At 34.0% G+C, this 25345-nt stretch overlaps 1 protein-coding gene and 1 long non-coding RNA gene across 2 annotated transcripts in view; one reads left to right on the top strand and one right to left on the bottom strand.

Moving 5' to 3' along the window:
* Positions 1 to 338: 338 nt before the first annotated feature.
* LOC127266456 (uncharacterized) overlaps positions 339 to 25345 on the bottom strand; it is a 33123-nt gene continuing 8116 nt past the window's right edge. The window contains exon 4 of the long non-coding RNA XR_007842145.1: positions 339 to 465. This is a non-coding gene — a long non-coding RNA (uncharacterized LOC127266456). The remainder of the gene's footprint in view (positions 466 to 25345) is intronic.
* Positions 6197 to 8935, top strand: LOC127266455 (peter Pan-like protein). Its single transcript, XM_051296719.1, has 7 exons — positions 6197 to 6372; positions 6496 to 6675; positions 6887 to 7117; positions 7272 to 7364; positions 7438 to 7625; positions 8065 to 8258; positions 8672 to 8935. Exons 1-7 carry the CDS (start codon positions 6355 to 6357, stop codon positions 8803 to 8805), a joined length of 1038 nt encoding a protein of 345 aa, XP_051152676.1. The 5' UTR covers positions 6197 to 6354; the 3' UTR covers positions 8806 to 8935.

Below are 25345 nucleotides of genomic sequence, written 5' to 3' on the forward strand. Positions count from 1 at the left end.
TCCCTGGGAAACCGTACTGAAAACCGTCACCCGAACGGTTACAACGTCTCCTTCTCAACCGTCTTCCAACCCTTCTCATGCTGACACGTGTCCCCAGCAGACCAAAATTCCCTATATTTCACTCCTTGAGCCGACCACAGACCTTCCGCTCTTTTGGCCCGACTTCGTCCTTCGTCCGACCCCACTTGGGCCGACCTCCATATCAACCGCCCCCTGTCTTTGATCAAAGGCCTCCGCGTTTGTCCGACTCCTCCTTCTATCCGACCTACAGTTTACCCGACCTGCGGATATCCCATCTCGACGACTTTCCGTCTCGAGGACCTCCCGACTTGAAAACCTTCCGACTCATCGTCTTTCCGTCTTGCGGACCTCCCGACCTGAAGACCTTCCGACTTGAGGTCTTTCCGTCTTGCGGACCTCCCGACCTGAAGACCTTCCGACTTGAGGTCTTTCCATCTTGCGGACCTCCCGACCTGAAGACCTTCCGACTTGAGGTCTTTCCGTCTTGCGGACCTCCCGACCTGAAGACCTTCCGACTTGAGGTCTTTCCGTCTTGCGGACCTTCCGACCTGAAGACCTTCCGACTTGAGGTCTTTCCATCTTGAGGGCCTCCCGACCTGAAGACCTTCCGACCTGAGGTCTTTCCGTCCTGAGGACCTACCGACCTAAGAACCTTCCGTCCTGAGGTCTTTCCGTCCTGAGGACCTACCGACCTAAGAACCTTCCGTCCTGAGGTCTTTCCGTCCTGAGGACCTACCGACTTGAAAACCTTCCGACCTGTATTTTCCTTAGAAATAAATAAATAAATTTATTTTCCTTGATTTCCTCACGGTGTCCTTCAGCCAGTTCAATCAACCCTATTGCCAGGCCCATTCTTCTTTTTACCTTGGGCTTTTAACCTAATTCTAAATTTCGTACGTAACACTACCTAATATAATAAATATATCCTTTCAACTTACATTATATTACACAAATGACATTACTTTTATATTATACAATATTAATAGGAGTATTTTCGTCTTTTTCATTACAAACCATTATAATACTAATATTAACAAATTTACATACAAAAAGTAAACGACAATCTTGCACCGGGACGGAGGGAATATATATTTTTAATTATTTGTTAATTATACCATTGCCTAAATTCACGTATTTATAGAAAACCAAACAATTAAAATGAGATAAAAGAGAGTATTATTTATTGACCAATTTCCAATCAACCTTATGATTAAAAGTTTAAAATGCATAACTAAACTTGTAAAATTTAAGCGTCGTGTATTTGTTTTGTATTTTGGTTTAAATTTTTCTTTTTTTTTTTTTTAATATGGGATATAAGAAATTATGCAAATAATATAAAAATAATAACAATATGTACTATATTAATTTATTTTTTTAAAAAAAAATATGTTAGATTTGTTTTGAGTAAAAGAATATATACTGTTAATGCTTTGTTCTTCTGCATTTTTTAATGTTTGTATGCTAATAAAATAAATACTAAATTGCATAATATATCATTGTATTTTAGTATAAATGCATAAAATATTTTGTTATAAATATGCACTTAATTATGCAAATTTTATACAAATAAAAAAAAATAAAACATCTTAAATAGTCTTATTTGAATAAAACTAATAATTTATCAACCACCAATATATAAAAATTATACTCCCATCATCCCATATACGAAAGTATGCATTTGAGTTTTTATATTGATTGAGAAATAATACCGCTCCTCCCGTCTATCTCTAAATGTCACATTTACCTTTTGCATAATTGTACTTAACATTAAAAATATTCTTATATTTGTATAATTTTTATTTTGTACAAATGTCATTCTATTAGTATTATAAGACACTAATGAAAGTATTTTTGCAATTTCTTCTTAATTTGTACTATGTTTTGATATAATAATTAATATTTAAAGACACTACAAAAAAATAGTACATTTGTAATGGAATTCCGTTCCTAAAGTTCACGTAGTTAACGTAATTCCATCCCTCATTCCGTCTCTAATATCATTAGTAACGGAAAAAGTGGATTTAAGAACGAAAAAATCTCGTTATAAAATTGATATTTTTTTGTAGTGAGAGCAACACGAAAAAAAGTAAATGAGACCCTTAGAGCCGAACAAATGTAGTATTATTTTATTGATAATGTCTACGAAATCTTGACATTTTTGTCCTAAACACTTCTGTACTTTATATATATATATATATATATATGTAATTATGTTTTTAATTTATACAAAAATTAATATTTTATCCTTCATAATTTAAATATCATTTTTACTATTTTCATATGTTCCACTCAAAAGTACATATTTTTATTTTTAGTAAAAATAATTATACACTAATACCAAAATACCCGTAACTTTTATCTAAATTACAAACATAGCATTACACATACAATTACTTTATACAGTCAAAAGCAAACATGTTAAAATCTCTTACATACTTTTAATAATCAATAAAATACTATTATTTCTTAATTTACTATAAAACCCGTTTGTTTAGTTCAAATGAGGGAAGGGGAGTGGAGGGATTTTAATGGAAGGGATGGGAGGAGAAGTGAGGGGAAATAATACTATTAAAATTGTAATAGTGCGCGTTTGGTTCATAGAAGGAAATGGAGGCGAGACGAGGGAAAATACTATTCTTGTGTTTGGTTAAACAGCGGAGGAAAGAGAAAATATAATAATTTTACTATTTTGTCCCTATATTATTTAAATAAAGAATATTTAATAAAATTCGATTAATTTATTCATAAAATATGATACAAAATTTATTTGTCCAATATAATAAAAACAAAAGTTACATTATTAGGTATTAGAGGAACCAAATACTATATACATTATATATTTATTAAACTTACCAATAAAGATAGACAATATTTTACGTATAAATAATAACAATGTAACCAAAATTATATAAACTAAGTATACTATAAAAATATTACAAAATATACTTAAACTGGGTTACTTTGATTCATTTTAATCATAAACTAAATATTTATTGAAATCAAAATACATATAAATAATAACTTTCCGTCTTGAGGACTTCCCGACCTAAGGACTTCCGTCCTGACCATTTCCCGTCTTGAGGACGTCCCGACCTGACCACTTCCCGTCTTGAGGACTTCGGGACCTGACCACTTTCCGTCTTGAGGACTTCCCGACCTGACCACTCTCCGTCTTGAGGACTTCCCGACCAGATGACGTCCCGACCTGAGGATTTCCGGACCTGACCACTTTCCGTCTTGAGGACTTCCCGACCTAAGGACTTCCCGTCCTGACCACTTTCCGTCTTGAGGACGTCCCGACCTGACAACTTTCCGTCTTGAGGAAATCCCGACCTGACCACTTTCCGTCTGGAGGAAATCCCGACCTGAGGACTTCCCGACCTGACCACTTTCCGTCTTGAGGACCTCCCTACCTGAGGACTTCCCGACCTAAGGACTTCCCGTCCTGACCACTTTCCGTCTTGAGGACCTCCCTACCTGAGGACTTCCCGACCTAAGGACTTCCCGTCCTGACCACTTTCCGTCTTGAGGACCTCCCGACCTGGCCACTTTCCGTCTTGAGGACCTCCCGACCTGAGGACATCCCGACCTGAGCGCAAATTTTTCTACTTTTCTGCCCGACTTCGGGTCCTACCTTCGTTCAAGACCCTGCTATCCTTATTTTTATTATTATTATTATTTTTTGTGCGTAACAATTATCAAAGTTGAAATATCCTTGTTATTTTTTACATTTCAAAACCTCATAAAGAGATGCAGGGTCACCCTTCTTATCTCAAACATTTCATCTACATTCTCCTCTATTTTATTTTTTATTGGTGTTGATGCAATTTTTCAACAATAAAAAGTAAAATCTGAAAATAAAGTGTTGATGTATTTTTTCGACAGACAAAAAGTAAAATTCAAAGATATGGAAAATATCCTTAAATTTGATTATTTAGCGCATGAGATTAGGAATCTCTAATTCCTCCTTTATTGACACGTGCCTTGCACCGTCGCGCCAGATGCTTCCATCAGTTCCCGAACTCAACTTGCCCGACCGACCATTCCAGAGACCAATTGCTAGACCAGCCGACCTTCTTTATCCGACCTGCTGACCATCAAACCTGTATGTCCTACCTGCTGACATTCAGACCTGCAGACTTCCCGACCTGATCACTTTTCGTCTTGACGACCTCCCGACCTGAGGACTTCCCGTCCTGACCACTTTCCGTCTTGAGGACGTCCCGACCTGAGGACTTCCCGACCTGACCACTTTCCGTCTTGAGGACTTCCCGACCTGAGCGCAAATTTTTCTACTTTTCTGCCCGACTTCAGGTCCTACCTTCGTTCAAGACCCTGCTACCATTATTTTTATTATTATTATTATTTTTGTACGTAACACCTTAAATTTTATTTTTTAGCGTCTGAAAAGTCTATCCTGTCCTTCATTTCCAAAATAACAATTTCCCCTGGAACTGTGGTCGCCTCTGCATTTTTTGGTCGCCTCCCAATTTCTCCTAACCCTTATAGGTCTATTGGCTATGCCTTAGCCAGATTAACCCCGAACTCTTCCTGTCTAAAATCCTCCGACTCTATAATAACCCAAATTTTGACCGAAGATCGGAACAATTCCCGTTTTTTTGTATATACAACCTTAATACAATATTCGACCGATCTTTTCTTCCTTTATCCCGACCCTACCTATCCTTTAACTCGGCCAGATCCTCTCCCTCACCCGACCTTTATTTTTTCCTGGGACGCCGCAATAAAACCCCGATCTTTGTTTTCTAGCAGAAGGTCGGATAAGAAGAATCGTAGAACACTTTTCACTTACAATTACCAACCTCAATTTTTGTCGAGGCAATTTGGTTGCTGCCAGGGCATACCAGGGCCATTAGCCAGTCCTCACCTCATATTTCAAAGCCCCGAGGGTCTGGTGATTCCCGAACTCATCCCGACCTATATTTCTCAACTCACCACCTACATCACCTCGAATTCATATCTCCCGTTCTGCCCAAAATCTTCGACAACCGAAGATTTCCCTTCCTGGTGGTCGACCACCTGGTCTTTACTTGCCCCTTCGACTGACCAATTGGTCGGGAGACTTGCTCCACCCCCAGCTCTGGCTCTTGGCTCCGCCCGACTGGCAGTCATAGGAAGGAAAAGGCCAGCCCCTACGGCAGGTGGGTCGGGAGCAAAAAGACAAAAAGCAAAGGCCACTCCTGCTATCGATAGAGGCAGGCCATCGAGGAATATCTGGCTTCTCTGCCAATAGATACTAGCGGGATGCCAAAGTATCTAAGGCAACAATTTGGTAAGTTTTTGTTCCTTTCCTTATGTTATTTTCATGCTGCCCGTTTGTAACTCTAATATGTCTATTTCAGAAGATCCTTCAATGCTCCTGACCACTGGCCCTACCACGTCTCAACCGACCCACCAACAATCGCCCGAACCACAAGTTCCCATCAATTTATCTTCATCCCGATCGACAGCCGTCCCGATCATAGAACAATCATCTATGGTCCGGACCACCGATCGACTGGCCATAGTCCCGATTACCACACAACCGACCCACTGACAATCAGAGGTGAAAGATAGTTTCTGACATTCCTTAGAGACCAACAAAACAAAATATATTAATTTTAAACAACAACTTCGAACCTTTTATTGTAGGCACACCGACCAGGCGAATCGATGGGCAGGGTACCTCCTCCCCCAACGTCGGATATCGTTGCGGTGATGCCCGACCAACTTGTTGTCCTCCCCGACCAGGCTCCTATTGAAGATGTGGTAGTGCCCGACCCCGACCAGGTCGTGGCTTTACCCGACCCGCTTGTTCAGCAAGTTGATGAGGTTCCTATTGTTGGTCCCGAACCAGTCCAACCCGAACCAGTCCAACCACCCGATGAAGTAGAGGAAATTTCCTCCTCAAGATCGGGTGAAGCTTCTGTTAATTTATAGAACAATTAATTTAGATTAAGCTTTACGCATTGGGAATGCGAATATTAAATATTTAATAGCACCAACCATATTTTCACCATAAATGATTATTAATTACAATAAAACAGTACAAAATTCAATTTAAAGCTCTAATGTTATTTTTATTGGATTGGATCAATTTGGCCCAATTGCTTTGGTATTGGGCCTGTCTGGAGCCCAAAATATGGTTTAAGAAGCGTAAATCTAAGAGGAGTATGGCCGCCGAATTATTTTGAACTTATTGTTTCAATAACAGAAACCCTAGGCTCTGCTCTGTCGTCGTTTCCTACTGCGAGGGCGTCTGCTGTTGATTTCTCAGGAGCTTCGATTAGATTGAGATTTCAAGCTACGGAATTGTAGTTCTTCTATAGGAAGATGCCTCGCTTTCGGAATGTAAGTGTGAAGTTGTTAACGAGAGCGCATGTTTTCTCATTGTTTTGTATTTTGTCTGTCGCAAGTTGAGGAATGGGATTCGTTTTTTCGGTTTGCTGTTTTCTGAATTGTTTGTTGATGCAGAAGAAGAGGAAACCGTTTGTTAAACCGACTATAAAGAAACAACCGATCGTAGACCATGTAACCGGGGACAAGATCCCGAAGAGTTTTGTGTTTTCTCGGGGAAAGTCACCCGACGTTCTTCGAAAATTGCAGATGGATTTAAGAAAATTGATGCTTCCATTCACGGCTCTCAACCTCAAGGTGAGTATTTGTCGCGTGCTTTCTTTCTCCTCCTTCTTCTTCTTCTTTTAATTGTTTGTTTCTCTGGACTGTATTGCTCTCCACATGATTCAATTGATATTAAAAACTTACTATAAATTTGGATTGTTTACCAGTCCTCAGTTGACGCATCTACTTAGATTTAGATTGTGCATTAACCTTTCCCAATGCCTGAATCTGCTTTTATTTGTAGGAAAAAAAGAGGAACAATCTCAAAGATTTTTTGAACGTGGCAGGCCCAATGGGTGTTACACACTTCCTGATTTTATCGAAAACTGATTCTGCGCCGTACTTGAGGGTTGGTAGAACACCACAGGGCCCAACTCTAACCTTCAAAATTCTTGAGTATTCGTTGGTTGCTGATGTTGTCAAGTCTCAATTGCGTCCGAGAAGTCATAAAGATCTTTTTGATAACCCGCCTTTGGTAATGGCTGGTTTATGCCTTCTTCAAATTCTGAGTGTTTTACAAATGTTTGGATTGGCTTTAGCTGCTGCAACTATTCTGTTTAATGCGTTGTTTTAGCCACTTTAATTATTACACTAAATATGAATGCTGAAGTTTGTGAGTTAATTTGTAGATTGTCCTTTCTGGTTTCGGGACTGGGGAGCAGCATCTTAGGCTTACAACTATAATGTTTCAGAACATGTTTCCTGCCATTGATATAAACACTGTAAGTCTTGAAACCTAGCGTCAGGAGCTTTGCATGCCTAGTGGACCGCATCATATTGTTGGACTTGTTTCAGGTCAAGCTTTCTTCATGCCAAAGAATTGTGCTGCTAAATTACAACAAAGACACCAAACATATAGATTTCCGGCACTATTCAATCAGATTACAACCGGTTGGGGTGTCACGACGAATAAGAAAATTTGTACAGAGCCATCTGGCCCCTGATTTGAGAACTCTTCAGGATGTCAGTGATTATTTAACAAAGTACTCTCTCTAAGCCCTGAGCTCTTTACATCACACTTGCATGCACTTGAATATTTAGCATAAGAATCACTGGGTCATGGGAGCTATAGTTTTTCATTTTGTTCTGATATCTTTTATCTATGAGACATTATATTGGAAGCCTGTATTACAACGGGTGTATTTCTTGATTAACCTCCATCCTCTCCTGTTTCCAATGAACTAAAATGTAAAATTGTTTATGGGGTTACGATATGCAATCAAGTAGATGTTGAGGTTATTAGTCATGAGCTTGTATTGCTAGCATGTAATTCTCTTCTTAGGCTATCATAAGTAAGGTAGATGTAGTTGGCAAGTCTTTCGGGCCTTAGTATCTTATGAGTCTAATGCTTCTTATCATTCCTATCGGTATGTTCCATTATGTTCCTAATGTTTTGGTGGCTTCCATAATTTCATATTTTAGGGCTGGTTATGGATCAGAAAGTGAAGTGGACGACGAAGCAGCAACTGTAAGTCTACCAATGGATCTTGGAAGAGTTAATAAGGCATCAAGTAAGAGTGCTGTCAAACTTCAAGAAGTTGGACCTAGAATGACACTTCAGTTGGTAAAAGTTGAGGAAGGATTGTGCTGTGGAGGAATCATATTCGATGCATTCGGTAAATACAGTTTTTGCTTTGGCTTAGTTAAAATTCAATTTTTTGAAAGACTAGTTCCTGTTTTCTGTGGATGCATGTTTGGATGACAAGTCAAGTATAAAATCTGCTACTAGCAATTATTATTATACTTGGTGTGTTTGCTAAATAATCTCACCCGACCCAATTCCATTTAGCAAACAATTAAACATGCCCCTGTGTGTTTATTCGTGCCCTCGTTATAAATGAAAATGTACTAGAAGCCTAGATGGTTCCCTTGGTGTTATAGCTTACCAAGTTTCCCACCCATATCCGGTTTCATTTTCAGTTTAATTGTTTGCATCACACATTATGTCTCAGTTATTCATCTCATTTTTACGGATGTATTTGCATTAAATGAACTCCATTTCACGCACTTTCATCTTATTTTAATTTAGGAAATAATGCACCGAGCAAGAACAAGAAATCGGACGAGAACGACGAAGAAGGAGGTGATGGTCATGAAGAAACAGATCAAGACGAGGAACTAAGTGATGGTAGCGAAGGCAGCGATGAAGATAATGATGAATAGGTGTGAGAAGATTAAGATTAGTGTGTTATAAAGGGAATTGTTGTTAGCTTGCGCTGCCATGCATTGTAAACCGATGACTCTATATTATCTGATTCCTATTATTTTAAATTTAAAATGGCATAATTGGGCTTATGATAGTCTCTGAGAAAAGTAGGGCTGCCCATCGTAGGTTATTAATTAATCATATAATTTAATTATTCGTATATAGAAGCTGAAAAAACTTGGGCTGGGAAGCAAATTATTTTTTGTCCCAATATAATTAAAATTTATTAATTTTTGGTCTCAATATAAAAATTCTATCAATTTTGGTTTCAATATAATCAAAATTTATCATTTTTTGTTTCAATATAACTAAAATTCATCATTTTTTGTCTCAATATAAAATTTTTATCAATTTTAGTCTCAATATAACAAAGATTCATCATTCTTTGTCTTAGTATAATCAAACCTTATTTTTTTTGGTCTCACCGTCAACAAATTGACGAAAAATGCTAACGTGGACTTGCAAGATTGTGTAAATTCTTCGTAAAGTTTGCAACAGACAACAGTTCAACCTGTTGCAAGCCTTCCTGTATATTAAATAATTTATATTTGGACCAAAAATAATGATTTTTTGTTATATTGAGACCAAAATTGATAAGATTTTTATATTGGAATCAAAATTGATGAATTTTGGTTATACGAGGACCAAAAATAATTTTTTCAAAAAAAAAAAAAAAAGTTATTGATAATTCAACAGATTTGTTTTGCCCCCATTTAATTTCCTAGTAATATTTGGTAAGTTTTTTTATTTTTATTTGGTAAAGTTAAGATTTAGTTAATTAGTGATGACAATGAAGAATGAGTTGTATTGGCTGAGTTGGTTCAAATTTTTATTTTGTAAGTATATATAGATCCATTTTTGTATCATGGTAGCAACATAATAATTTCAATTTGACTAAAAATAAAAAAGTTCATATATACAAAGAAATTTCCATTTATACTTCTCTCAATGTTTTACATTCGTATTTTTTATTTATTTTTATTCCACATAATTTATTTTTTTATTTTTTAGAAAATAATTATGTATTTTAATTGCATTTTAAAATTTATAATTTATAATTTTTTTTAAATCTTAATTAAGTTTTTTTATTATTTATTTTAGTTTTAACCTATAGTTACTTGTATTATACAATAACTATTTTTATATATACTCCCTCCGTCTCATTGAAAGGTTACCATTTTTCATTTTCGTCCGTCCCAAAACAAGGTTATCATTTCCTAATTTAGTAATTGTACTACCTACCTAATATAATAAATACCCTTCCAACTTACACTATATTACACAAATAACATTATTTTTATATTACACAATACTAATAGGGGTATTTTCGTCTTTTTCATTACAAACCATTATAATACTAATATTAAAAAATTTACGTGCAAAAAGTAAACGACAACCTTGCACCGGAAAAAGTATATATTTTTATATTTACAATATTATTATTATTATTATTATTATATTATTATTTGAAAATCATTCCAATCATATCATATCACATCGTATGTTCCTCATTGTAAGAACATGTAAACTGAATTGTCATTGCAAAGACAAACTACATCTAGTCTACAAGATTTAATAGTATTTTGTTTGTGAAATTAAATTAATTGTCACATTCAGCATTAAGTTATTGTCCTCGTAAAATTTGTGTTCCTTTCATATATATATATATATGGACAAAAAAATCGATATCTGTATATGTAATGTATATAGAGAGGAAGCCCTTTGCCTTCTTCAAGAGACAACTTCATACTTAATTTTCGATTTCAAAATATGTTGTCATGTGTATAACAAAGGACCACTTCATAATATAAACAAATTATATCTTCAAATCTCATAAAATATATTTTTATAAAATAAGTATTGTAAAAGAAATGAAAACAAATTCCAAGTAGAAATAGTAAGGAAGGTACGGATGCATGCTTTGCTTGGAAGTGCCATAAACATAGGAATGTCAAATGGGGCGGGTTAGCCCGGACCCGTCCCGGACTCGGTCTTAATGGGAAGGATTCGGGTCTAAAAAATTTGGTTTGGGGCGGATTGTGGATTTTGAATTTTAAACCTGGACGGATTCGGAGCGGATTACGGGTTTTACTATAAAACCGGTCCACCCCGGACCCGGACCCGAATCCGGATATTTTATAATTATTATAATTTATTTATATTTTTATATAATATAAATTATATTATTTATTTATTTATTACATACCAACAAAAGAATTTTTATTTTTTTTTAAAAAGAATTGCAAATTAAATATTTATATTTATATTATACTAAAAATAAAATTTATATTAAAATATTATTTTTTTATTTATATTATATCAACGACTATTTAAATTTTATTTTATTTATTATTCAAAACACAAATATAAACTCCGTACTTTCAAGCAAATACAACCCAATATAATTCTATAAGAAATGACCTAATAATGTCAATATTGAATTTGTAACTATGAGGTTACATATTTAAATTTCATCCAACACCACTTAAAAAGATTCTAAATTCCCACGTTATTTAAATAATAATAATAATAAAATATATATTTTTCAACTCCATTATTATTGCTTAAAAAAAATTGTAAAGAACATTATATGTTCCCATAAGCAACATATATATATATATACTAGTACTCATGTGAGTGCGGTTAAGCCGCAAGTTTTTGCTATATGGTAGAATATTTTTTGTAATTTTTTTTATATAAATATGTTGTATGAGTTCATGCGGTGCATATTTTACATTTTTAATTTCTTGAAAAAAAAAGATAATATAAATATATTTTAGAAAAAAAAAATTGACCGATTTAGTTTTACGAAAGAGGAAGAGACCGACAGAAGGATAAAACGGCCGATACGGAGGTCGGGCAAAGAAAGGTATGTTAATTGGTCGCCCATTTAAGTGAATAATAGTTCAGTCGCTTGATTGGGGTGACCAATGAATCGCCTGGACGAATGGTTGTTCGGCATTTGAAGGGACCGTATGGTGGTCGCTTGTTTAGGCGACCAATTAATCATTTGGACGAATGGTTGTTCAGCCGATTGAAGGGACCAGATGGTGGTCGCTTGATTGGGCGACCAATGAGTCGTTTGGTCTAGAAAGATGATAAATAAATTATATAAATATATACTTTTTATATTTGTGTAACCAACCAATTTTAAAAAAATATATATTTTTCTTTAGATGATGTTTTTTTTTTATTTTATTAAAAAAATTATTCTCTACAAGATCATATATATACTGAATTGGTCGGATGACAAGGAGAAGAACCGTCTAGTAGGTATATTAAAAAAATTATTCTCTACAAGATCATATATAAAAAAAAATTTTAATTTTAAATTATATTAATTAGTTTTCTCAACCTTAATTTATAATTATTTTAACTAATACATTTTTAATTATTTACTAATCATACCTCTCGTAAATTTTTGTGTCTACAATAATCTTGACATTATACGCGGACGGGGAATATTATTATTATTATCACAAAATATTACCTACAAATAATTATTCAAACCAAAATTCAAAATTTAAATATAAAACAAATCCATGTATTTGATTTATTTTTTTTCCTATATGGCAATAATTTTGTCAATGTGTATGTTTCTCAAATATTATTTGTACTAGTATTGTAAAATAGTAAGGTTCTTTTTACATACATATTTTAGAAAATTTTGAGAATATCTATCAATAAAAATTATTTTTTTTTAAAAAAAAAATCACATCAAATGCATATTTTTCAGTAACAAGACACATTAAATGGCCAATCTTTATTATTTTCACAAATTTTCCAAATTCCAATTTCAAAACCTTCTATATAAACAGAGTCTAAAAATACTATGCATCTTGCATGTATTCATTTTGTGTTTTTAAATGAATGTTTGTGAGCATAGTTGTGTTAGGTGAAAAGAATCATTATAATTATGTAAATTTAAGAAAAATCATTCAAATAGCCTAATGATACTTTAGCATATGACACTCCAAAATAAACTAGATATGTTAAGTTATAGATTCAGTTAATTGAAGGGCTTGTCTCACATATTATTGTATCAAATTGTAAAGTTAACATTGATATTGTCAATAGTCACATCAAGTATTGAAATATATAGAAATTCTCATACTGAATGTACAAAATTCAACACACTGAAGACTAATCCTCATCCTTTATTGCAAAATAATATTTTAATTAACTTAATTATCCTTGATTAATTAATGGTCATGATTAAGCACACGCTGAATTAAAAATATACCTTAGTGATCCAAATGCATAGAATTATACTTTTTGCCAATGAATATTATGGAAATCATTTAATAAAATCCGTGACCAAGTTTTAAATGATTTGATACAAAAAACTCAAGAAACAGAATATAGCACAAATAAAACGGAAAGGTAAGAACAGAGCACAAAACGGGTATGTGGAATTAATCCTTTTTCATTGATTGAATGGAAGAGAGAAAACATAGATTATATATACTCCAGACTAATCTATAATAGCCGTACCAAGGGAATCAAATCTACACTAATGAAATCTAATCTATAATAGCCGTACCAAGGGAATCAAATCTACACTAATGAAATCTAATCTATAATAGCCATATCAAGGGAATCAAATCTACACTAATGAAATCTAACAACCTAACAAGGGTGAGGACCACTGAGATTGTGATCCTATGTACAAGGGTGCACTGCACCAATACACCCACCCCACGTTTGTTGCATAGAATGCATCGACATTCTTTTACGCCTCTCTTGACATAAACATGAGGATAAGCTGTCATGATCTTCATCTATTGTCAACACAGCCCCCTCAAAATGCACTGGAGGAAAGTCCAAGTGAAGTTTGGACCTAAGAGAATTGAAATGAGCATTTGACAGAGATTTTGTGAATAAATCAGCAGGTTGCACGGCTGAGGGTATGTAGACTGGTTGAATGAATCCTTTGGAGAAGTGATCACGAATAAAATGACAGTCAATATCCATATGCTTTGTGTGTTCATGATGAACAGGATTTTGGATCATGTGTATGGCGGACATGGTATCAGTAAAAACAGAGACAAGACAAGAAATTTGTATCTGGAAGTCCCTAAGGAGGTATAAGATCCACAAAAGATCAGTCACAGTTTGAGAAATGGCTTTATACTCTGCTTCAGCCGAGGATTTTGTAACTGTAGACTGCTTCTTTGTTCGCCAAGAGATCATAAAATTTCCAAGGAAAACACAATAACCAGTGGTGGATTTTCTTGTGATAATACAGTGACCCCAGTAATCATCACAAAAGGCTGAGAGAGAAAAGCAATCACCTTGTTTGAAAAACAGCTGGAAATGAAGAGTGCCCTTTAAGATATCTCAGCAATCTGTGAGCAATCTTGAAATAGAGAGATGTAGGAGTATGCATGAATTGAGACAACTGTTGAACATCGTACGTGATGTCAGGCCGAGACATGGTTAAGTAGAGCAGGCGACCAACCAATCTCCTATAATGATCAGGGTATTGAAATTGTTCTCCTCCATCTGAAGACATCTTCACACCCGGAGGTAAGGGAGTATAGCAGGGATTACAATCCTGCATATGTTCTTCATTGAGAATATCAAGGAGATATTTTGTTGAGAGATGTAAAGGCCATGTGAACTTTGGGTGATCTGGAGCCCAAGAAAATAATCAACATTACCCAGGTCCTTCACAATAAATTCAGAGTGAAGAAAGCCCCTAACCTCCTAGATAGTGGAAGGATGATTACCAGTCAAGAGAATATCAAACACGTAGACAATGAGAGCAGTGAACTGATAGCCATGGGTCTTGAGGAATAAGCAATGATCATGAGCTGATTGAAGGAAACCAATCGAAAAAAGCTTAGATGTAAGTTCTTTGTACCACTGGCGTGGAGCCTGTTTGAGACCATACAAAGATTTGTCCAGTTTACACACCAATCCAGGAGGATGACTGTAGCCTTGGGGTGGCATCATATAAACCTCCTTATCTAAGTGTCCATGGAGGAAGGCATTGTTGACATCTAGCTGGTGGATATGCCAATGTTTGGAGGTTGCTACAGCAAGAAGAACTCTAATGGTTACCATTTTTGCAACAGGTGCAAAAGAATCAGTGTAATCCACCCCAAACTGTTGAAGGAACCCCCTAGCTACCAACCGAGCCTTATATTTGTGAATGGAGCCATCAACATTCGTCTTGATCTTGTAAATCCATTTGCAAGTGATAGGCCGTTTTCCAGGAGGTAAAGCAACCAAATGCCAAGTTTGATTTCTTTCAAGAGCAGCAAACTCTTCTTTCATAGCTTGCCTCCACAATTCACTCTTACTAGCATGGTGATAAGAAGTAGGTTCCTGCAGTGTGATAGTTAGTGCATCATGCCAAATAGTATGTTCAGTCTTATGGATAGTGGGGGAAACATAATCTTGAAGATATCTGGGAGGCTGTCGGACTCTACTGGATCTAAGAGGTGGTGGATTTGAAAGTTGGGGAAGGATTAATGGTTATTGTGTAGAGGACTGGTCAGAGTGGTCAGGTTGAGAATAAGATTCTAATTCTGAGAAGGCCTGTTGCCAGGATGGAGAAGTATGAGCAGCAGGTGATTTATGGGTGTGACCTGGGCTAGAAGCAGAAGGTTCATCAATGGGATTATGGGTGAAGACAAAAGGTTGAGGAGCATTAAAGAAACCAGGGACATGATCAGAAGTTATAGAACAAGGAGGAGAAGTACCTGGAAGTGCTGAGGAACCTGAGTTCTGTTGATGATCTTGTGATTGCTTTGCCCAAGGGAATACATCTTCATAAAACACTACATCCCTGGAGGTAAAGACAGTAGAGGTATCAAGGTTGTACAATTTGTAGGCCTTTAGGGATGAGGAGTTTTCCTAGGAAGAGGCATTTAAAGGCCCTTAGGTCTAGCTTGGTTTTAGCAGGGGAAGTGTTGGTAGCATAACAAAGGCAACCAAACACTTTGATGGAGGAGAAGTCAGGGGTTTTACAGTATAAAAGTTCAAAGGGAGTTTTCCAATAGAGAACTGGGGTAGTCAGTCTGTTTATGATACATGTGGAATATAGGAGTGCTTTCCCCCAAAATTCTTGAGGTAAGTTGGCTTGGAAGAGTAATGACCTGGTTACTTGGAGAAAATGTCTGTGTTTCCTTTCAACCCTTCCATTTTGCTGAGGAGTGTAAGGACAAGTAAGCTGGTGCTGGATGCCGAGACTCTGGAAGAAAGTTTGACAATTTGTACTGAGGAATTCAACACCATTATCAGATCTGATGGATTTGATAGTGGTGTTGAAATGGGTTTGAACATACTTGACAAACTTGACAAATGCCTCAAAGATTTGGAAGAGATTAGCCTTAGAATGAAGTAAGAAAGTTCATACATTTCTGGTGTGATCATCTACAAATGTTAGAAAATACTTGCAATTATTTAAGGTGGGAACACTATATGGACCCCAAAGATCCATGTGGACAAGCTGGAAAGGAGAAGTGGCATGAGAGTAACTTTTATTGAAAGACATATGAGTTTGTTTAGCCTTGTGGCATATATCACAAGGTTTGGTTTTATAACTAGAATCAAAAGGTAGATGAGAGAGGACTTCAGCACTTGGGTGTCCTAGCCTGAGGTGCCACAACTGATCAAATTGAAGTTTGGGTGTGGAGAGAGTATGATGGAATCCAGTGAGTAAATAAAGATGATCCTTCTGCAAAGCAATCCCAAGAACTTCTTTAGAACTCTGGTCCTGCAGAACACATTTGTCAGGGAAGAATTTCAATGTCAGTTTGAAATCATTAGCTATGCAACTCACAAAAATTAAGTTAAATTTGAATTTAGGTAGGTAATAGACATTATGAAGGACAAGAGTTGGGGTAATTGAGACTGAGCCAATAAATTCAGGGTGGGATATTGTGCCATTAGGAAGACATACTCCTGCACATGAAGAGATTGATTGTAAGGATTGAAACATAGACTTATCAATACATATGTGGCATGATGCACCGCTATCTACCTAACCAGGACTTGTTGATCATATCACTGGGCAAATTCTGATGAATGTTACCTGAATACTCAATCACTGAGTTTGCAAAGGACACATGGGTCTTTGAGGTTTCCATCATCTTCTTCAATTCAACAAGGAGGAATTGCACATCAACCTTTGAAGAGGTGTCTGAAGGAGTTCCATCATGTTCTGGAACAACAACATCATTGACTTGAGTCCTTTTCTTTTCATTCATCTCTCTAAACCAGTCCGGAACACCATGTATTTTGAAGCATGTCTCCTTTGTATGCCCTTTCCTTTTGCGCACCTCGCATATCTGACTCATTTTGTCAATGAACAATTTCTTCTTGTCGTTTCTCTTAAAGTTGATAGCAGGTTGAGTGATTTTGTTAGCTTGTTGATGGACAACATTAAAGGCCTTAAGGTCCACAGGAACAATAGGAGTGTTTTGTTTCTCAACTTGGAGTAACATAACAAATGCCTTATTGACTGTTGGAAGAGGATCCATCATCAGGATCTGGTTTTTGATGGGCTGATAGATTTCATTCAGGCCGGTCAAGAATTAAACGAGGTAATCCCTCTCATAAATTCCTGCTAACACTTTGTTATTGTCACATCTACACTTGCCGCACTTACATTTAGCTCCAGGTTCAATTATGCGAAGCTCATCAACCAATTTCTCCAATTTGGTGCAATACGTTGTCAGCATACCACTTCCCTATTTGAGATCAACTATTTGAGCTTTCAACTGGTAGACTAATACTCCATTGGCCTGGACAAATTTCTCTTTGGCCCGAAGCCATAACTCCCTAGCAGAATTAACATAAACGAAGCCTTTTTGCAGGTTGGCAGAGATAGAGTTACGAAGCCAGGATCTGGTCATAGCATCACATGCACGCCACTGATTGAATTAAGGTGTTCCTACAAGAGGTTTAACAAGGGTTCCATCTATATACCTCACCTTAGATTTTGCCATTAGAGTTGTTTCTATATTAATGCTCCAAGAAAGATAATTGAAGTCATTCAGATGGACTGATGTAAAAATCATACCTAGATGATCTCCAACACCCAAAAACAATGTAAGGTTTGGAGAAGATCCATGGTGTGTGGTACTCTGTGAGCTGGTGTTAGGGCTCTGATCAGCCATATTATATTCTCACTAATCAAACACCATGAACAATCATTGCTCTGATACCATGATGCAAAAAACTCAACAAACAGAATATAGCACAAATAAGAAGAAGAGGTAAGAACATAGCAAAAAATAGGCCTGTGGAATTAATCTGTTTTTATTTATTGAATGGAAGAGAGAAAGTATAAATTATATATACTCCAGGCTAATTTATAATAGTCTTACCAAGGGAATCAAATCTACACTAATGAAATCTAACAACCTAACAAAGGTGAGGACCACTAAGTTGTAATCCTGTGTACAAGGGTGCACTGCACCAATACACCCACCCCAAGTCCGTTGCATAGAACGTGGACATTCTTTTACGCGTGTCTTGACATAGACATGAGGATAAGCTGCCATGATCTTCATCTATTGTCAACATGATTTTTTTGCATATTTTTATTAAAAAAGATATACGACCGTGATATAATAATTTTTTTCTATATTTAAAAATATATAGGAGACAATGATAATTTATACATTCCATTAGTTCATCGAAATTCAAAATATGTTACTGCTCACTTGTCTTTTAAACTTATTCTCAATCAATTTATAATAAATAATTTTAATCCCTCACAATTTTATTATTAATATTTTAATAAATAATAACTAATTTATTACTACTTTTTCTATTTATCCAATTATTTTTTCAATCAATCTTTTAATAAATTTTCTATAATACCTTCATTTTATTTTTTATTTATTTTATTTTAAAATTAAAATATTATTATTTCTAAATTTTCTGTTCAACCAAACCTTCATAATTTGATTAAAACTTGAAATTAACTAATGGTTGGATCTACCACTACATTAAACAGTTTTATATTTCTTACATACTATAGATGCTAGCTAGCGTAAAATTGAATATAGTTTGATGAATTAAAATATAATAAGATCTGTTTCTTAAATATTTACCAAAATATGGATTATGTTTGAAATTATAAAAATGCAGGTATTTTGTAGTCATAGAAGCATGACAAAATTGCAAAAAATATCACACATGTATACATCATTATTATTTTTATTCTCTATTTATACCATGACAAAATATATTCCACATGTTTGCAAAAGTCGCTATTTATATCCTTTGATCTCACTGTCACTGCACATGGTGGGAACGTCACGCGCGGCTAAAGGACATAAATAACGATTTTTGCAAACATATCCTACCATAGCAGCGACGGCGGTTTCCGATTCCTAGCCGACTGACCCGCACGCAAATTCCAAATACAAATAGTAGTACGAGAAAATTGCAAAAAATATCCTACACGTATATCCAATATCATTTTTATCCGATTTTTATCTATACCCCACGTGTTTGCAACAATCGCTATTTCTGTCCGCGTGACTTTCACACCAACATGCGGCCAGGCCAAAGGATGTAATTAGCGACTCTTTCAAATATGTATGATATATTTTGCGAGCGAGATAAATATATGACAAAAGTGATAATATGATATATGTATGGGACAGTTTTTGCAATTTTCCCGTAGTAGTATTTTGCATGAAGCTGATGGTAAGTTGGGAGATTCTGTGTCTGTCTGGATGAACAAGTTTCTGGTCATGGTTAACATTAGTAATCTGTAATCAAATCTGCAGCATGCATGCATAAGCTAGAAGTTTTTATAATATCATTCACAATTATCTAATCATTTTATCAACTTCCCTCTAAACATTTTCAATTAGAAAAACGCACCATGAATCTATAGAATTCCAGCATCAAATGCTCGATGATGCTTTGTAAACTACGATTGAGTACAAGTTTCGACAGTTGTTTCTTGATCCAACTCCTTGACAGCATTTATAAGACCCCAAGTTGTACCATTAAGAATCAAGCCATTCTTCCTCATCTTCTTATTGGTAGCCTCGATGCTTCCAATAAAATTACTCTAACACCACGTGTAGCAAGTGATGCCAAGGTCGATCCACAGGGACTGTGAAGTTCAATTTTTGTTTTGTCACAATTTTAAATATTGGGGGATGGATTAGCAATTCACTAAAATAATTAAAATAAACGATGGAAAATAAAATTTTGATTTCAAAGAGATTAACTTCTAGCCCAAGGAGTGAATAAGAAACCGGATTAAAGATTCGATCATTGATTTTAAATAATCTTGTTATTCAACTGATAAATTGGTTATAGGCATTAGATACGATCATAATACCCAATTTTTCCTTACTTTATTGACGGCAATGGTACGACCGATTAACCGCACCCCTAATCAAAGAAATAACCTAGGTACGACCATAAATTAATTTCTCCAATTGAAAATAGCATGAGAAAAACCCAATTCAAATATTTAATCAATTACGAAAAGATTAAATTATTTGATCATGCGATTCCTAGGTTAAGCTTGTTAACCTATTTACCACTTTATTAAACACATACACAATTACGGATGTAAATGTTCAATTGGCATACAATTGCTAAACCAATCTAAGATCCGGCCACGATAAAAGATCAAATAAAACAATTGCAGACATGAATCACAAAAATCACACAAATATCAATTTACTTAAACAAGATTCAAATTAACTCATAACACAATCTCACAAATCTCAATCCAAAATCTACATTCAACCTTGGACTAGACTAGGAATTTAACTACTCATACTTATAAATAAATAAAACAATAAACTTGATGATCATCCAAAAGTGCTTCCTCTCTAAACGGCCTTCTCAATCCTCCACTTAGACTATGAAAAGTGAGTATGAATTGTGATACCACATCCAATGTCTTGGCCCCCCTTTTATAGATGACCGGGTCCTCAATCACTCCCTTAATTGCTCCTTATTAATCACGATGTCAATAATCAAGCTTTAATTCCGTAATCCACCTCTTTCCTTACCATTGGAGCTTAATTCAAGTCTTTCCAAAATTCTTTGATCGAAAATATGGCATGGACGTGAATCGCTCAATTACCTCGCACAAATCAATACATGCCAAAAGTGAGTATGAATCTATCCAAAACATTAATTAAATCTTATAATTTATTTCTAGAAAATATATAATAATATATTTTTATCACTTCTCCAATTTTTCGGCAGTTTTCCAATCCACAGCCTCAAGGCAAAGACACTTGATCAGTTTATTAAACTCATCGTGTGATGGCTTAACACCATAATTCTTCATCTGTCCTAACAAATCGATAGCCTTGTCAAACTGTTCAATCTTGCAAAACCCGCGAACGAGTGTATAAAATGTGACGGGACTCAATTTACAGTGTCTCTGTTTCACTTCCTTGAATATCTTCCATGGTTCTTCCATTTCACCAATCCTTACATAATCACACTAATGACAAAATTGAATACATCATTTTCCGGGAGGCGGCCCGATTCAATCATCTCAACAAGTAACTTTTTCGCCCTGTCAACAAATTCAAATTCAATCCAACACAGCTTCTTTACAACATCCGATCTTCCACTGAATAATCATTCACCATCTCAAATGCCAATGACACAGGTTTCTTTTTCCGATTCCTTTTTTCTTACCTTGTATGTTCCTTCACCCGATTTCTCAATCGGAGCAAGAGATCTAATAAAAAATGTGACAGTTGATTGCATACTGATAAACCAAATGTACATCTTTTGACCTTCCTCCAATGCAGAAATATGAAATTATATTCTCAACTTTCTCTGCATTAGGCAATTCACCTACACTCAGCATTTTCTCACTAATCGAGCACACCTCAACAGTTAAATAATATGTATCGGCATTTGGTGACAACCAAACTCATCAAACTTATTGAACACCTCAAATGCTGCTTTCCCCTTCCCTAACCTTGAAAGTTCATCGATCAGTTTGTTTAACATCTTTGTGCTGACCGCCCCTCCTCCAGCCTTTTCCCCTTCCTCCTCCAGCAGTACTTATCGGTCAGACAGTCACCGCAGCTGAACAAGGTGAAGAAGGAGAAAGAAACGAAGAAAAGGGGAAGGTAGAAAAGGAAGAATTGGGGAACAAGAAGGAAGGGGAAAATGGGTGGCGGCGGCTGCGAATGTGTTATTTGGGGAAATTTTATTAACGTTATATATATTTTTTTAAATAATATAATAAAAGTGTGTAAGAAATTTTGACAATTTTGTCCTTTAATTTTATTTCTATAAATTATATATGTAATTATATATTTGTAATTTAAATAAAAATTAAAAGTATTTTTATATTAGTGTGTAATTGCTTTTATTAAAATCGGAAAGAAATTTTTTTAAATGAAACATACTTAAGTACTCTTTTTTTAAGATATTAGTGTATAATTAATTGTAAACATTATATGTCAATAATATACTCCCTTCGACCCATAAGTAAGTATCAGTTTATTTTTTTTTTATGGAGTTTAACGTATATTAGTATTATATTAATATGTAATATGAATAAAGTAGAAATGACTAAAATAACTTGTTAGTATTGTGTAATATAAAAGTAATAACATTTGTGCAATATATTGTAAATTGTAAGGATATTTGTAATTTTGGATAGATAGTACAGTTACTAAAAGAGAAAACAAATATTTTATTATGGGACGGACCAAAACGAAAAAATAAATATTTTGTTAAGGGATGAAGACAGTATATAATATGGATATCATTTTATAAAAAATAAAATTTATATAATAAATAAAAATATATATTTATTTATCTATAATTAAAATAAACTAATTTTATTAAAAAAAAATGAGAAATTTTAAATATATTTAAAAATTATTTGTTTATTGACGAAAGTGATATAAATAAAAGAGTTTAAGTGGATCCATGGGTAATATGTTTGTAATTTAATTAAATTGATTCATATTTGTTAATTATGTTTAAAATTGTTAAATTTACCAAAAATCATCATATGTGTTACTGGACTAAAAAGGAACATGAGTCATTCGTGGATGAAGTATATTTTTCAATATCCGTATAATTATAGATATATTCAAAATTTTGCAATCGAGATATCATTGATTAGTTCTTTTTGTAAAAAATATACTAATATATTTGCCTAAGAAAATGCTATCTCCGTTCCAGACCGGGTGTCTTGGTCACTGTAGAACGGAAATTTAGAATAATTATAAGTAGTAAATAATTAAGAATGTATTAGTGAAAATAATTAACTTATAATATAAATTATTATAGATTAAGATTAAGATAACTAATTAGTTTAATTAAAATTTAAAAAAATTTAAATTAGAAAATTTAAAATAAAATTAAGATGGGTAATCATTTTCCAAAAAATGAAAGTGACATGAGATGTGGGACGGACAGAAACGGAAACATAGACATGGTAAGTGGGACGGATGGAGTAATATATTATACATATTCATTATTTTATATTATGTACGCAATTTCTATAACTCACGTAAAAAATACTCCCTCCGTCCCAATACAATAGTCATGTTTACCATTTTTATTCGTCCCAAAACAATAGTCTCATTTCCATAAATAATCGTACCATTATAAAACTACCCTTACTTTTTTATTATTATTACACAATTGTCACTATTTTTTACACTAATACACTCACAAGGGCAAAAAAATCTTTTACTCGTACTTTTTACCCATTATCAATATAATATCAATATTCCTTAAATCCCGTATCAAACACAACCCAGACTATAGTTATGGGATGGAGGGAGTATTATTTTAAACCATTTCACAAAATAAGCTCAAATTAACACTATCTAGGACAAATAAAAATTAAAAATTGTATCTTTCTTATAAAGTAGATGGAGTAAAAAGTATGTGTTTAGTTTGAATTTTAAACTTAAGTTAAAACTATTTGATTTATTTTAACTTTTATAAAAATATACTCCCTCCGATCCAATACAATAGTCTTGTTTATCATTTTTGTCCGTCCCAAAACAATAGTCTCATTTCCATAAATAACTATATCACCATAAAATTATCTTTATCTTTTCATTATTATTACACAATTGCCACTATTTTTTACACTAATTGGGCAAAAAAGTTATTTATCCTTATTTGTTATCCACTGTCAATATAATATCAATATTTTTTTAAATCTCATGCTCAATACAATAAGCCTATACTTTTGAGACGGAGTATAACTTTTGTACAACATCACATCAAATTAGTATTTAAATCAAATTATGAATTTCTAACCAAACTAAACAAACATAATACTATATTAAATACAATAAAATGTTACCACTACTATTATTTCTAATTTGCTATATTCCAAAATATTTGTATGTTGTTTCTTTTTCTTTTAAACATAATATATACAATCATGTTAAAAAAAAAAAAAAAAACGTATAATTGTCAATAAAATAATAATAATAATAAAAAAAAGCAAAACAATATATATGTACACATGAGTAGTGGTACGAATGCCTACCTGATATGACTTTTGTACCATTTTTTCAATTATTTATTGTTTAGCTTTGTTGTGTTGGGTTGTAAAAATGCAAGTTTTCGAAGTTTTAGAGTGTCATTTTGCTTATATTTTGTACTTTTGGTTATTGATATTGTGTGTTCTTGGGCATTGTGTTTTTCCAATTCTATTTGTTATTTTATAGTGATTTACTTGTACAAAATATATTGATATGGATATCATTTTGTAGATCGTAACGTTTTTTCTAATACAATAACTTAGTTATAATATTCTAATGCTATGATATATAAAAAAATGCATTTGAAACTAACGGAGAGATTTTTGAATTTGTTGGGCACGCGAAACAAAAAAATTTTTGGTCCGACTGGTCAGCTGATCTCAAGTGGTAACCGACCAATTCCCTCAAATTCAAAAAATATTTAAAATAATTAAAAATTACTTTTAATAAATTAATTTTTTTAAAAAAATTAGTCAGTTGCAATAACTTGATTACAATATTTCTTTATTTCCTCTTTCTATCCCAACCGACTATCTATTGGACGGTTCACCTCCTCTTTGTCATTCGTCCAATTCAGTATATATATCATTTTGTAGAAAATAATTTTTTAATAAAATAGAAAAAAAAAATATCCAAAGAAAAATATATATATTTTTTAAAATTAGTTGGTTGCACACATATAAAATATATATATATATAATTTATTATATTTCTTTCTCTCATTTTTCTATCCCAAACGACTACTGTACGGTTCTCCTCAACTTTGTCTTCTGACCAATTCACTGTATATATCATTTTGTAGGGAATAATTTTTTAATAAAATATAAAACACTTATCCAAAGAAATATATATTTTATTAAATTGGTTGGTTGCACAGGTAAAAAAAAAATATTTATATAATTTATTATATTTTTGTCTCTACTCTCTCTATACCAACCGACTATCTAGACGGTTCTCCTCTTTGTCATCCGACCAATTTAGTATATATATCATTTTGTAGGGAATAATT

The sequence above is a fragment of the Andrographis paniculata genome, unplaced genomic scaffold (genome assembly GCF_009805555.1).
Source record: "Andrographis paniculata isolate CXL003 unplaced genomic scaffold, ASM980555v1 Contig76END, whole genome shotgun sequence".
NCBI lineage: Eukaryota > Viridiplantae > Streptophyta > Magnoliopsida > Lamiales > Acanthaceae > Andrographis > Andrographis paniculata.

Coding starts and splice junctions, on each gene's coding strand:
- LOC127266455 (XM_051296719.1), top strand. Junction 6,676..6,886: donor TCACGGCTCTCAACCTCAAG/GTGAGTATTTGT, acceptor TTTTATTTGTAG/GAAAAAAAGAGGAACAATCT. Junction 7,365..7,437: donor CTGCCATTGATATAAACACT/GTAAGTCTTGAA, acceptor GACTTGTTTCAG/GTCAAGCTTTCTTCATGCCA.